We start from the raw sequence: 16,195 nt of genomic DNA, 5'->3' as shown, positions 1-16,195 counted from the left end.
CGCTCATTCTGACACGTAAACACGTGTCAAAGTCAGCGCTTCAAAACAGAATCCCATTGACTTCAATGGGTTCCGTCTTACGCGCGCTACACATTGAAATCAATGGGAGGCTTTTTAACCCATTGATTTCAATGTGTTAAATGGAATCCACTGAAGTGAATGGGATTCTGTTTTGAAGCGCTGACTCTGACACATGTTTACGTTTCAGAATGAGCGCCGCGTTACATCGTGTGCACGGGCCCTTACATGGCACACTGAGTACTTCACCTTTTTTTTTTTTTTTTTCCAAATACGCACCACAGACTAAAGAGATTGCTGACCATCCTGTATGTACAATTTGTCCTGCAAAAAATAAGCCCTCCTATAGCTTTATGAACATAAAAAAGTACAAAAATGATGGCTATTGTAAGGTGAGGAGTTAAAAATAAAAAGGGAAGGGGTTAATCATGATGAATTAACCGCCCCACTCATAATGACCGTGTCCAATAGGGCAGCTTAGACCCGAATTTTTTTGGATGGTTTGGTTTTTTTTATTTTTCTAGACCAGTTTAGAGAAATTTTAGATACCTGTATATACTCGAGTATAAGTCGACCCGAATATAAGCCGAGGCCCCTAATTTTACCAAAAAAAACTGGGAAAACGTATTGACTCAAGTATAAGCCGAGGGGGGGAAATGCAGCAGCTACTGGAAAATTTCAAAAATTAAAATGGCCAAGTTCTTGAGTGCAGTAGATGCTGGGGAAGGGGAGGGGGTGTTTTGGTTGTCTGTCTGCCCCTTCCCTGAGCTTGAGGACTGGGATTTTTTTCCCCCACTTGGAATTCAGCCTGGCTGAATATAGGGTATCTGCAGTGCTCCTATTAACCCCTTCCCGATGGAACAGGAGCACTGCAGATACCCTATATTCAGTAGATGGGGCACTCTCAGACACAGGGATATCTAATGTGTTTGTGTTTCTATTTTTTTAATTTTTTTTTTTTTTTTATTTCTTTTTTCCCCCCACTATTTTATGGGAGATTCTATACATTGATACTGCGGCTGGTCATAGACCCCCACCCTCCTAAAATAAAAAAATAAAAACTTTTTTTTTTTTTTTTGCTGACTTGAGTATAAGCCGAGGGGGGCTTTTTCAGCACAGAAACTGTGCTGAAAATTTCGGCTTATACTCGAATATATACGGTAATTTATCCCAGAAAATATTCATCAAAAACCCGAGTTCCGTTCTATTTTCCATCCTAATAGGTCTTGTGGTGTTTTTATTTGGTATGCACAGAATTCAGCATCCCTTTAATAACGGGTTGACATTGGTGATGTCCCTTAATTTGCTTAAATCTAATTGGCTCTTTTATCAGTCAAACCTGTATGGATTGGCGATTGATCAGGAAGGGTCAGCTATGACTGTGCATGTAGTTAAATAATGGAACCACAAGTTGAAGGCATTGTCGCATAGTAATCAGCAGAACACAGAAGAACAAATGAGGAGAGAGTCAGATGGCATGGAAAATAGGCAAGTTTTCCCGTCCGCTCAAGTTCAAAACAAAGGCATTCCACACTATATAAATTTTAAATATGCTATTTTTTTTGCCTTGAGACTTCATTTTTTTTTTTTTTTTTTTTTTTTTTATCTTTTAAGGTGAACGGCATAAGAGAAAAAACAGAAACCTGAAAAGATAGAAAAAAAAAAGTCAACACTTTACAGCCAAATAAAAATTACAAAAAATAAAAATGACATGTGGGTTTATATTTTTTAATTACTGTTTTTGTATTTTTTTAAATTATTTTTGAAAGCCAATTTTTTGGTTATTAAAAAAAAAATCAAGTTACTCCAAAAATATTATTAGTTTAATGTTTGTTAGCCCTAAGGGAGTATGATGGATGGACAGTACTGTAGGTTGTGATTCAAAAACTGGGAAAAATGTCTAAATTTGGTAAATTTGTCACTTCCAAATGGGCTGTTTTTGAACCTGAAAGGACCAATTTTTTTTGTCATAATCTGGACCCATTGGAGGATTCTCTGATACCATAGTATCTACGTAACGTAACTACCATCATAGCAGCAGAGGCAGCTGCCACAGGGCCTGGGACATTAGGGGCCTGGTGACAGCCGCTACCGCTGCTATCATTATACTCGGGGGGGTCTTTTCTGACCCCTGAGTATAATGATCGGCGGACCGGGAGAGGTAAGAAACATAAAAACACTGTTACTTACCTCTCCACGATCCGGGCAGGCTTCAGCCTAGTCGTCTGACATCTCATGACCCCAGCCTGCGTCCTGGATCATGTGACGTCTGACGTCATTGAAGATGGACTACTTCGGAGGCCGACAGCGTAGGAGCCGGGAGATAGGTGAGCAGCAGAGGTTTTTTATGTTTTTCTCTCCCTGGGTCTCCGATTATTATACTCTGGGGTCTGAGGGAAAATACTGTGTGCAGGGGCCACTATGGGTGATAATACTGTTTACAGGAGCCACTATGAGGGATAATACTGTATGGAGGGGCCACTATGAGGGATAATACTGTATGGAGGGGCCACTATGGGGGATAATACTGTGTGGAGGGGCCACTATGGGGGATAATACTGTGTGGAGGGGCCACTATGGGGCATAATACTGTGTGCAGGGGGACTCTATGGGGCATAATACTGTGTGCAGGGGCCACTATGAGGGATAATACTGTGTGCAGGGGCCACTATGGGGCATAATACTGTGTGCAGGGGCCACTGTGGGGGATAATACTGTGTGCAGGGGCCACTATGGGGCATAATACTGTGTGCAGGGGCCACTATGGGGTATAATACTGTGTGCAGGGGTCACTATGGGGCATAATACTGTATGCAGGGGCCACTATGGGGCATAATACTGTGTGCAGGGGCCACTATGGGGCATAATACTGTGTGCAGGGGGACTCTATGGGGATAATACTGTGTGCAGGGGCCACTATGGGGCATAATACTGTGTGCAGGGGCCACTGTGGGGGATAATACTGTGTGCAGGGGCCACTATGGGGCATAATACTGTGTGCAGGGGCCACTATGGGGTATAATACTGTGTGCAGGGGTCACTATGGGGCATAATACTGTATGCAGGGGCCACTATGGGGCATAATACTGTGTGCAGGGGCCACTATGGGGCATAATACTGTATGCAGGGGCCACTATGGGGCATAATACTGTGTGCAGGGGCCACTATGGGGCATAATACTGTATGCAGGGGCCACTATGGGGGATAATACTGTGTACAGGGGCCACTATGGGGCATAATACTGTGTGCAGGGACCACTATGGGGCATAATACTGTGTGCAGGGGCCACTATGGGGGATAATACTGTGTACAGGGGCCACTATGGGGCATAATAGAGCGCGCAGGAATGAGTAGGAGGGGGTCAGTCGAGGTCTTTGGCACCGGTGTCGGTCGGGGGGCCACAAAAGTTCACCATAGGGCCCATTCCTAGTTACGCCACTGAGTGGGCCAGTCTGTCATTGAAGATTGCGTTTAATGAATCAACCAATACCCAACATCAAACGCAATAGCACAGCAAATGTCAGGTCTTTAAATATGGCGCCCAATCTTAAGACACCCATTCAGCTTGAAGAGGATGTCCAGGCATTAAAGAAAAATGCCTAGACAACCAGGGGAGGTGAACCCCCCCCCCTCCAAAAAAAACCAAACAACAAAACATATTCACCTGTCCCCGATGCTCCAGTGTCCTCATAGCGTGGTCCATTCGTTCTGCTCTGTTGCTTGTCATGGGTTTTTTCATGAGTTCCTGTGAAGCCATTGATTGGCCTCAGTGGTCACATGACCATTGAAGCCAATGAGCGGCCTCAGGAAGACACGTGTGATGTCACAGGTAGTGACATCACATGCCCTTTGCTGAGGCCACTAATTGGCCTCAACAGTCAAGCATAGCTAGAGTCCACCATACGTCAGAACGAACCCGAGAAGATCGGACAATGCAGGGTGACACTTGAGCAACCGGGAAAGAGGAGTATTTTTTTCACTGCCCCCAGCGTATTTAATACTTAAATCGGTTTTTCATTTTAACCCCTTTAATGACTGGATCTCTACTACTGATGCCCATGGCGCAGTCACAAGTAACATGGTGGCACAGTTCTCTTTAGGCAAGTAATAGCCACGCTTTTGGGCACTCTATATACGCAGTCCTCTGTTCCTTTCCATTGAGATGAATATAGGGTGAGCCCTGGCACTTGGTCCCCTGTTTCAGCCACTAATGGGGAGATGTAGGGAATGTTTTGGCCATAAAAATCCGGTTTTCTCACTGATACGGAAGTGTAGATGTTTGGTATTTGAGCTATGGGCTCCGATGCTACGGGATTACCTGTGTTACTCTAACTACCACTAACTTAGATAGCGGAAGGTGTGTGCTCATACATGTCACTGACCAATAACTATATCAGGTCCAAACTGGCTAAAGATAGAGTTGCAAGGCTACAGCTAACTCCTCCCACCTTGTAGAAACCATAGAGCCAAAGTAAAAAAACACTGCACATAATGTTAGTGAGGTGCACTAAACCCCAAAAAACAGTAATAAAACATGTCAAACACTAATATCACATTTATATACAAAATTTTGCAACAAGTTATGTCCTACGACTAGATACAATATATTATAGCACTAGCCTCTGCTACTCGCGACTTCGTCTGCATGGTGTTGGCTTTTATGATCCACCTATATTCAGCAAATTGCTACCGTCGATGGTTTGCCTGCTCCGGCGTTTCGGCAGCTCTCAAGCTGTCCTGCTGCTGTACTCGTTCCTTGTGCCGTGGCTGTGATTGTTCCGGCATCACAGCAACCTGCTGGGGCGTTATATAATAAGTGTGTTGTTGGCGTTGATGATCCGCCTGCTCCGACATTTTGGCAGCTAACATGGTGGCCTGCCGCTGAACTTGTTCCTTGTGCTGTGCCTGTGATTGTTTCGGCATCGCAGCAGCTCAGTGGAACGCCATATAATGAGCGTGTTGTTAGCATTGATAATCTGCCTGCTCCGGGGTTTCAGTAGCTGTCAAACTGGCCTGCTGCTGAGCTTGTTGCTTGCACCGTGCCTGTGATTGTTCTGGCATCTCAGCAGCTTGCTGGGATGTTATATAATGAGCATGTTCGCGTTGATGATCCGCCTGCTCCGGTGTTTCGGCAGCTGTCATGGTGGTCTGCCGCTGAACTTGTTCCTTGCGCCGTGCTTGTGATCGTTCCGGCATCACAGCAGCTCAGTGGGACGCCATATAATGAGCATGTTGCTGCTGAGCTCGTTGCTTGCGCCGTGCCCGTGATTGTTCTGGCATCTCAGCAGCTTGCTGGGATGTTATATAATGAGCATGTTGTTGGCGTTGATGATCCACCTGCTCCGGCGTTTTGGCAGCTGTCATGGTGGCCTGCCGCTGAACTTGTTCCTTGTGCCGTGCCTGTGATTATTTCAGCATCACAGCAGCTCAGTGGGACGCCATATAATGAGCGTGTTGTTTGCGTTGATGATCTGCCTGCTCCAGCGTTTCAGCAGCTGTCAAACTGGCCTGCCGATAAACTTTTTCCTCGCGCTGTGCCTGTGATTGTTCCAGCATCTCAGCAGCTCACTGGGACGCCATATAATGAGCGTGTTATTGGCGTCGATGATCACATTAAAATGAATAAGAAAAGGTTAAAAAAAATTGACTGTTTTCCTATGGGTAACAATATAAAAACCCCCCAAAAAACTTAAATATACTAAAAAAAATCAGTCAATACATTTCAACAAATTCTAAAATATTTTTTCTTTAATTTTTATTTTCATAAATTGCAAACAGTTCGACCTAAAAACACACAAAACCCAGAAAAGCTTCTTTAACTTAATTCCCAGCCATTGAAATTCTAATTTCCTGATGTTTTAATGATAAAAAGAAGTAGAAGTTATTTTTGTGGTCTTTTCTCTCTAAAGTTCTCCGTGCTAAACTGAAGCATTCAAGCCTCCAGCAAAATCCAGCGTACCCAGTACGTGAACACAGTCTCAGGGGTCTTATTTAGGGAAAAAAAAAATCTCTAAGAACTGTCTGTAAAGTCTTTAGAGTTACCGGAGGGCAAGTCAATGAGAAAAATGCAGGGTGGATTTTGTCGTGCACTAAGGAGACAAGTTCAGATTTTAACTAATTTCGGAAAGATGTTTTTGCTTTACAATTTGGGAGAAGTAAAGATCTGAAGTCACAGTTTCCCAATGTTCTGTTTATCGGGGCTTCTCCAAGGAGTATTTTGACATACATAGCTTCTTAAATCTATGGGTTTCGGAATGGTTCCGGTACAAGTCATTGGAACCACGACCCGAGCGGAATTGTTATGGAAAAAACACAATACATTTCCGCCATAGGGTAAGGCCTTGGTAGGGCCATAGCCTAAGGGCTCAGAGCCTGTATGGCAGTGTATGGAGGTTTTACAACCACTCAGATGGGTTCACCAGACAAGCACATTTATCACCAACCAAATGGATGCTCAACTGCATGTCGACTGCTATTTTACTCAAACCCATCCTAATTATTGTGTATAAAAATGGGGGTCTTTGCAGGAGACTAATGGGGGTCCCAGCTATCAGGCTGCTAATCTAGTATTTATCCCCTATCCAATGTGTACATTGTAAATTGTCCTTGAAGAAATACCCCTTTAAACAGATACAGTAGACACGGCCTTTGTGTGGTGCCATATAGGCACTATTAGCCACTGCAAATACAAAAATATTCACCCTTCAAAGAGTTAGGCCCCCATTGTTCCAAAAATCTAATTTGCATATTGACAAAAAACAGCAATATTTCAGCATGGGAGTCAGCAATTCAAAAGAAGAAAACACAGTTTGAGTCTGGTGACCCTAACCTATCTATCTGCAGGACTGGGGTGATATGCTGGTTCTGGTGACACTAACTTATCTATCTGCAGGACTGGGGTGATATGCTGGGTCTGGCGACACTAACCTATCTATCTGCAGGGCTGGGGTGATATACTGAGTTCTGGTGACACTAACCTATCTATCTGCAGAGCTGGGGGGATATGCTGGTTCTGGTGACACTAACCTATCTATCTGCAGGGCTGGGGTGATATGCTGGGTCTGGTGACAGTAACCTATCTATCTGCAGGGCTGGGGTGATATGCTGGGTCTGGCGACACTAACCTATCTATCTGCAGGGCTGGGGTGATATACTGAGTGCTGGTGACACTAACCTATCTATCTGCAGAGCTGGGGGGATATGCTGGTTCTGGTGACACTAACCTATCTATCTGCAGGACTGGGGTGATATGCTGGTTCTGGTGACAGTAACCTATCTATCTGCAGGACTGGGGTGATATGCTGGGTCTGGCGACACTAACCTATCTATCTGCAGGGCTGGGGTGATATGCTGGTTCTGGTGACACTAACCTATCTATCTGCAGGACTGGGGTGATATGCTGGTTCTGGTGACACTAACCTATCTATCTGCAGGACTGGGGTGATATGCTGGTTCTGGTGACAGTAACCTATCTATCTGCAGGGCTGGGGTGAGATACTGGTTCTGGTGACACTAACCTATCTATCTGCAGGGCTGGGGTGATATACTGAGTGCTGGTGACACTAACCTATGTATCTGCAGGGCTGGGGTGATATGCTGGTTCTGGTGACACTAACCTATCTAACTGCAGGACTGGGGTGATATGCTGGTTCTGGTGACAGTAACCTATCTATCTGCAGGGCTGGGGTGAGATACTGGTTCTGGTGACACTAACCTATCTATCTGCAGGACTGGGGTGATATGCTGGTACTGGTGACAGTAACCTATCTATCTGCAGGACTGGGGTGATATGCTGGGTCTGGTGACAGTAACCTATCTATCTGCAGGGCTGGGGTGATATGCTGGTACTGGTGACAGTAACCCATCTATCTGCAGGGCTGGGGTGATATGCTGGTTCTGGTGACACTAACCTATCTATATGCAGGGCTGGGGTGATATACTGGGTCCAGTGACACTAACCTATCTATCTGATACACTGGGTTTTGGTGACACACTCCCTTTAAATGAGTATTGAACTTAACCGGTTTTCTGGGATTGACTTTCAATAAAGTAGTTATCTTGTCTCCTCACTGGTCCCTGATGCTTGGGTTGTGGCTTTGGAATCATGGAGTCAGAGTTGGGACCAGTTGGAGTCAGAAAAAAGTTATACCCCAGGATTGCCCACTTGACAATAGAGAGTATTAGCCTATTAGATATTGAAATGAACAGCACCAATGGCTCAGGAATGGTCGGGGCTACAGAAAAATTTTCAGTTGTGTTGGAATCAGTGGAGAGACCGTTTCTGAAGGATGCAAAGAGATGGGGTTGGTGGTGGAAGGTCTCCTTTAATTTGATATCTTCATTTTATAAAAAATTAGGGTAAGCAGTCTTTTATTCAGCTTCTAACCCCCTGTTGCTCCCTTGTCACCACTTCAATGTTCCCCACCAGTAGAAGGAGAAACTTTGCAGAACTTTTCTCCAGGAGAACTACATTGTTAGCAAACACTCGGGTAGAGAATTGAACAAAGGGTCATTGAAAAGGGAAACAAACAACAAACCCTTTTATGCTAAGTTCACATGGGGGGCGTTAGGGTGGATTTTGGCACAGAGAGTGACGCGGGGGGCGCCACGTCATTCTCGGGTCAAAACCCGCCTTCCATGACAGTCGTGGCTTCCGATAGTCGTGGCTTCCCCCTCCCGAGCAGGATCAAATCAATGGGCCGACTCTGGAGGTTGCTGCCCCCAGGCGGACGCTGCGGCTCAATGAGCTCTGGAAGCCGCCTGAAGAAAGAACAGCCGGCTTCGGTATGCCGCTCACGGAAAAAAGTAGCCTGGTTGTGAGGGGGCGGATCATGACGTGGATTACGCGCCATAATCCACCCCTTTAGTACCCGTGTCAACGAGTCCTTAGGGCCCCATTTTGATTATTAGTCCCCTATATCCAGGTTGGTTTCTTTTTGCCTTCCAACTGTTCCGCTATTGAACTTTTTGGTTTTCAACTCTCCAGCCCGCCCCTATGAGCCTCTCTACACAAATACTCATCCATATAACACGCCGGAATATCTCCGAACATCTAACTTTAGTATCTAATAAAAAAAAAAGCAGCGCATGAACTATTAATACGGACCCAGCTATTTCCAAATTCAAATTGTGAAGTCAACCCATCTGTCGCGAAGCCGATCAATACGACACCTAGTACAATGAAAAGTTTCCAAAAAAAAAAACCATCCCCACGCCACGCCGACTGATAAATTTCAGGAAAAATAAGTTGCGCGCCGGCATATCTCTTGCCATTTTCAATCCCTAGTCATGTAATGACACAGCCGAATCACTACAGATGGAAATCTAGTGAAAAATGCTCGGCGCCTCTGTCGCAACAATATCCAGCCAGGACCTGAATTATTTGTTGGCACAACTCAATTTCAACACTGATTCCTATATTAAACTCCGCGAGAAGATATTCGGCAATGACCCAGTTTATCAAGAGCACACATTGTGGTGCCATTTATTTCATGTGTATTCATAGTCTGCCGGGTATCTGCATCTCTCAAGTGCGCCCGTTAGGGCTACTCCTCGTAGGCTTTCATTTCTCATCAACGCTCTTCATTGTACATTGATAGAGGGGAATCATGTCGGTATCCACTCTGGCAGATGCAAAAACATCTTGACGGTTACTCAGAGGAATTGTGTGTGGATAATATTTCATGAGCACTAGAGATACAAAATAAATAATCGGGAAATACACAGAGTTCAAACACAGTCTATGTCAGGAGCTCATTTTCTGCCTTCTCTGGGGAAAGTACCTCGAGAACCATCTTCACCGGTAAAGTAATGCCCATTTGTAGCCTGGGAGATGTGAACTAACGGAAAAAAAAAAAAAAAAATTCTACAAGTCATTGTAACTTTCTTTTATAGAGTATATCATTTACAAAGATTTAGCTTTTCGGGGGGTGCGGACTGGCCGGAGCGAGGATTTCTAAATGACTTTGACCAAAATTGAAGAAAAAAAATTGGTTTAAAGCAAAAATGATTTTTAAAAGTTTCAATTTGACAAATTTTCTGTTGTAATAATTTTTGACAAAATTCTATGTGACTGATCTTTGAAATTTAGCATTGGTCTGGAATCTTGTACTTGAGCGTTTGTCGAAGGCAATTTTTTGAAACTTTTGGTCTCAAATATTTTTACAATTGTTTCTAAAAATTGATTACAATTAGAGTTGAGCGAGTAGTATTCGATCGAATGCCTCGCTGACATAGGAAGGTGTGTCATCGGCTGAACACCAGGGGGTTAAACGCATCAAATATTCGAAGCGTTTAAGCCATTGGTGTTCAGCGGATTACACGCATTTCTATGCCGGCAAGACATTCGATCGAATGCTACTCGCTCAACTCTAATTATATTATATTTTGGATAATTTTTTTAAAGGGATCCTATCATTAAGGCTTAATTTTTTCTGCCTGCCACGTAGGAATAGCCTTAAGAAAGGCTATTCTTCTCCTACCTTTAGAGGTCTTCTCCGCGCTGCCGTTCGGTATATAATCCAGTTTTCTTCTTCCAGCGGTGGCTTCAAACTTCTAGGCCTTGGGCAGCCGACTGATACAATACTGTGTAAGTGGCCATTTTCTTGTGGCCAGTGGGCACACGCACTCAGCTTATCCCTAGGTCCAAGGCCTAGAAGTTTGAAGCCACCGCTGGAAGAAGACGTGAAGAAGACCCGTTCCTGAAGAAGACTGAGGCGTCGCTGGAGAGTTCTCTCGCAGCATTGAGGACGCCCCCAGTGCTGTTTGAGCGCTGAGGACCGCCCACAGTGCTGCGAGATAACTCATTTGCATACCGACAAAAAACGGATTATATACCGAATGGTGGCGTGGAGAAGACATCTAAAGGTAGGAGAAGAATAGCCTTTCTTAAGGCTATTCCTACATGATGGGTAGAAAAAAGTTGAGTTTTAATGATAGGATCCCTTTAAAATCTTTATTGTAATACATGTATATCAAATTGAGAAATATAATTAAATGGAATTTACAGAATTAATTCACTAATTTGAAACCAGAAACTGAAATATTCATACAGTAGAGTTAAACTAAACTGCTAGAGTACAATCTGCCAAATTTTTTAGAGAGGCTTTCCAACCCCTAATGGGATTTTTCTTACTGAAGACCTATCCGCAAGACAGGTGATCTGAATGTGTTTTGTAGTGGGTCCAGAACCCAAACTCCACAACGATCAGCTGTTAGGACAGTCTTCAAGTGCCGAAAGCTGCTGCAGAGGATTGGGAGTCCAAAAAGTCTGAACAAATTCAAGAAACGGGAGCAATGTTTCGATTCCTCGGAAAACCACCAGTATGTAGTGGATGGAGTTGCAGCTCTGTTCCTATGGATGGGCGCAGACTGCACCTGGAGACTGCTGGAATAACGGATCTGTGTGGGGTTTTGGGTCCGAATCCCCCCACAGATCACATACTGATGATCTATCTTGTGGATTGATTATCAGTGTGAAAAATCCATTTGGGGCAGGAAAATCCTTTAAAGACATTTGTATCAATTTGTTGCATCTTTTCATGCTCCAGAAAAGCAAATTTGGTGCACATTGCTTAGTACAGTAAATTACCCCAATTTCTTTTGTTTAACTAATCTGTGTGGGGTTTTTTTTAGCAATTTTTTATGTTTTAGTGACTAATAGCCATGGGCTATATCCATGAATTTTAACCATTGGTCTAGATCTTTGAACTTGAGAGTTTGTCTTTCTTGGAAGTGGTCATGGTGAGGGGCATGGGTGGGACCATCAGCCCGACTGAGTTCTGTTCATTGGGAGAGTTTATTGGTGTAAATCACCCCCGAAATTGGTGTGCAGACACATGGCCCAGTAGAGGGTGCACCTGATTTATGAGGATGTGTCCACCTCCTCATCAGTGAGGTGCGCCCTCCACCAGAGGAGAAGAGAAGGAAACTGACATTAAAAATATCAGTCTTCATAAATCTACCCTGTTTATTTTTGTGGAAGATTGTTGTGGGCATGCTCTGTAACCTATGTAACTGTTCACTATGCAAAAAAGAGGGAGGAGCAAGTTGCAACATCACCTACAGTGAATGGTGGATTCCATGTTATCTATACGTATATGTTACCTGTCATTGTAATCCTATATGTACTGATCATGAGATCACAAATAGAGTTGAGCGATCGGGATCAGGAAAGATCAGATCCCGATCGGTGATCGAGCAAGTTTCACCATTGGGTTCAGATGGAAAATGATCGAAAATCAGATTTTGAAATCTCAAGATCGGCTCAACCCTACCTTATATATAATATACAATTGGGTTTCAGTGATCAGGATCGGGAAAGATCAGATCCCGATCGGCAATCGAGCAAATGTCACGATCGGGATTGGCTGGAAAATGATCGGATTTTAAAATCGATCCTGAAATCTCAAGATCGGCTCAACCCTAATCACAAATGAGAAGTGATTTCTACAGAACTGGAAGTGTCAGTTTATTCAGTCTCAGGGGGCTCAAGACGACACCAGTATTATAAGTAGCAAATGGTAATTGGGGTCCCATGACATATTTTGCATTGGGGGCCAAAGAACTTCAATTGAGAACTTCTTGTAATAACCCTTCACAAGATGAAAAGTGACAGTAAGTATCAGCCTACTATGAACGCTCAACGTCCAGTGTACCATTGCAGTACCGATTTACCAAAATTTTCATACATGACATGGAAAATTTTAAAAAATATAAAAAAAAATTAAAATTTTTTTTTTAACAATTAGTCAATTTTTATGCTATTTCCTACCAATACTTCCAGTACTCTCTTGTTAAGAACAGTAATAACCCCAGACTCACGGGTGTAGCCCCTCACCGTGCTCCTGTCTATACGGCCGTCACAGATGTTATCTGTAATTATACATTTGGCGGTCGTGTCGTGAATTGAGAACATAAGGACAGGAAAAAAAGGGAACAGATTTTCTGCGGCCGCGTAGTATACATCATATATTTACTGTTTGCTTAGTTTGCATTGAAAAGCTACCTTTTAAATGTAATGTACCATAAAAGTAAGGTTTATCTGCATGAAGAATAAAATTGTTGCTATAGGTAAGAAGCTGGGGTTTTAGTGTTATGTTAACCCTGTTAGCCCGGTGGTAATGCTGAAATAAGATTTGGTGCGGAGGTAGTTCAGCAGTGAAACATTAAATTAAATGGTCCATGTTAACATCGCTGTTGATCCCGAGGAAAAGTTTTTTCCAGTATATGGAGCATTTCAATTTTATCCAACATATGCTCCCCACAGTTTTCTCTGCTCTAATTCATCCATGTTTTCCGACAGCTCCAGATGGTGTCCTGCCTCCGAGGCTTTCATCTGCCAACCCGACCAGTCTTCAGGTTGTCTGGTCTTCACCAGTTCGAAATAACGCTCCTGGCTTACCCCACTATCGACTCCAGATGAGATCGACAAATCCCACCAACAAAATCACAGAGTAAGCAAAATTCTGCCTTTGCCTTAAGTAGACGTTTTTTTTTGGGGGGGGGTTGTCTTCGGAGGATAAAGAATGATAGATGTTTTCCTTTGACTTTCTAGTGAGTTTTCTGGCCCCAGCGTCTCCTTCACTTATATTATTAAGAACCTCCAAGCGTACACCCCATATGAGGTCAGGATCGTCGCCTCTAACGCCTATGGAGATACCTACAGCAAATGGAGTAACATGACTACGCGACAAGACAGTAAGTCAAAGCTCAAGGCCAAGTGTTTGGTGACAGATCATGTCTGGTTTGAGTTTCTTAAAGAAAAAATGGAGAAAGGGCATTGACGGTAAAATTTTTGAATTTTAGTAAAAAAAAAATGTAAAAAAAATATATAATTGGCGGTAAAATTTTAGTAGACAATTTAAATAATATATAATAGTTCAATGTTTGTTTAACGAAACTTGGAGGGTCCAACGCTCTAAGTAGAAAGTCAAGGGTTACAACTAGGGTTGAACGATCGTGTTCGGAAAAGATCGGATTCCGATCGGCGATCAAGAAAATTTCACGATCGCGATCGGAATTCCGAACACGATCTTTTTAGGTGGGATCGAGATCGGTACTATTTCCCACAATGCTTTGCTTAGCCTTCACACTGAGTATACGCTCATTCTGAGTGGAATGTATACTCAGTGTGAAGGCTCCGCTGTGGTTCCATAGGAATGAATGAAAGCAGCCGGCACACAGCCTTAAACCCCTGCACGCCGGCTGCCTCCATTCATTCTAATGAGAGACTAAACTAACATCGCTAGTAGCTACTTACCTGCAGAGATGGCTGGCCCGGTGCCCGGTGTTCTTCTTCGCCTCGCTGCCACTCCACGCTGCTCTTCTCGCTGCCGCCGCCTCCCAGGTTGGTGTTTAAAGAGCTAGGAAGGTGGGGCTTGTGGCTTAGGAGAGTGTGGGTGGGTACAGGGCGGGGAGACGTGACGTCTCCCCTCCCTGTACCCGCCCACACTCTCCTAACCCGCCCACACTCTCCTAACCTGGGAGGCAGAGGGCAGCGAGGCAAGAAGAGCAGCGTGGAGCGGCAATGAGGCGAAGAAGAACACCGGGCACCGGAGCAGCCATCTCTGCAGGTAAGTGGACACCAGAGGGGACTAAGTAGCCAGAGGATTAAAAAAAAATCCTCTGGCTACTTAGTGATTCACTACACAGCGTGGATTCTAACAATTAAAGCGTTCAATTGTTAGATTCCATGCTGTATAGTGAATAGGATTGCTTTTAAAATCCGATCTCCGATTAATAAAAAAATCCCATTGACTTGCATTGGGATCGGAATTGGGATCGAGATCGGGTTCGAATGAAAAATGATAGGAAATCGGATTTTAAAATCGATCCTTAAAAGTCAAGATCGGCTCAACCCTAGTTACAACAAATACAAATTCTTAGCCTTGGACAACTGGAAGAGCGGTTCGTGAGCCAAGTGGCCAGAGGGGCAACTACAAAGTTTCCGGGCTAAAATAAACAACTAAAATCCCCTCTTACATATGTCATTTATAATACTACAGTAATGTATTTCAATGTGGGGAAAAAAAAAATTCTGGTCCTTCTGAGGCACAAGGGCTCGGGTGCAATTCTAACTTCTTCGCCCATCTATAGCATCTGACCACCCCCACCTATCATGTTACAGTTATAATACTAAAGTGAATGTGATCTTATATGGCAAAGGGAACTCAGGGCCCCCTCGAGCGTCGGGGCTTCAGGGTGTAATTACGACCTCTGCATCATCTATAGCCATGTCTCTGCCTTTGACTACCAGATTCTGTCTCATGACTGAGAACAACCCTTCTCAAGACCAGTTTCAAAAGGTATCTTTGAAGTTTTCCAATTGGAAGCTGCCATTGTAGGAAACTGTTTTGTGGATGACATATATAGGTGGACTGGCGGACCACGCTCAGCTCTTCAGATCCTTGCCTCGGAGGTCTTGCAGATTGACAACAGGGAGAAGAACAACTGATCTTTTGACCGCTGTCCCTTTTGCAGTGATCTATTCCTATTGTTGCAGTGTTAGGGATCAGCAGACATCACAGCTGCCTAAACAGGAGTAACCCGAGCGTGACTATGCTGTTGGGTCGGCAGTAGAGGTTATTGGTGATCTCTGCTGCCACTGCCGACTGCAGTCAGAAACATTATACAGGAATAAGGAGGTTGTTTCCTTCAGCCCCCCTATACCACCAGTAGGGGGACAATGAGGGCATCGTACATTGTGGGGTTTATATGGGGGAATTTATTATGTGTTGGGCCCTAATGGGATGTATACTGTGTGGAGTGACACTACGGAGCATTTTACTATGTGAGGGCACCAATGTGGCTTTATATTATATGGAGGTAGCTGCGTTTGTGTGGAAGGCATAATACTCTGAGGGGCACCTAGGGACCATTACACTGTGTGGGGGCTTTAATGAAGTACAGAGAAGGGCCTTATTATTGTAGGGTCACAAAGGGACAGGATGGGATCAAGGAGAGCATGGGTGGTACTGGACGAGGAGATAATATATATAAGGGGGCATTATACTGTTTGGGGGCACCAATGTAGCTTTATAACATGTAGAGGCAACCATGGTGGTATTATACTGTGTGGTGGCATTATACTCTAGGGGGCACTAATGGAGCGTTATACTGTATGAGGGCATTAAGGAGACTTTGTCACTGTTGCACATAGAAGAGCCTTATTACAGTA

General features: G+C 44.0%; 1 protein-coding gene across 1 annotated transcript in view; it reads left to right on the top strand.

The window, feature by feature from the left end:
- USH2A (usherin) overlaps window positions 1-16,195 on the top strand; it is a 514,207-nt gene that overhangs the window by 326,351 nt on the left and 171,661 nt on the right. The window contains exons 39-40 of the mRNA XM_075267084.1: window positions 13,322-13,472; window positions 13,574-13,716. Of these exons, the coding sequence (XP_075123185.1) occupies window positions 13,322-13,472; window positions 13,574-13,716 (294 nt within the window). The remainder of the gene's footprint in view (window positions 1-13,321; window positions 13,473-13,573; window positions 13,717-16,195) is intronic.

Source organism: Leptodactylus fuscus, chromosome 3, assembly GCF_031893055.1.
Source record: "Leptodactylus fuscus isolate aLepFus1 chromosome 3, aLepFus1.hap2, whole genome shotgun sequence".
Classification (NCBI taxonomy): Eukaryota; Metazoa; Chordata; class Amphibia; order Anura; family Leptodactylidae; genus Leptodactylus; species Leptodactylus fuscus.
The sequence above is the reverse complement of the archived record's forward strand: the minus strand, read 5'-3'. Positions and strand labels throughout refer to the sequence as shown.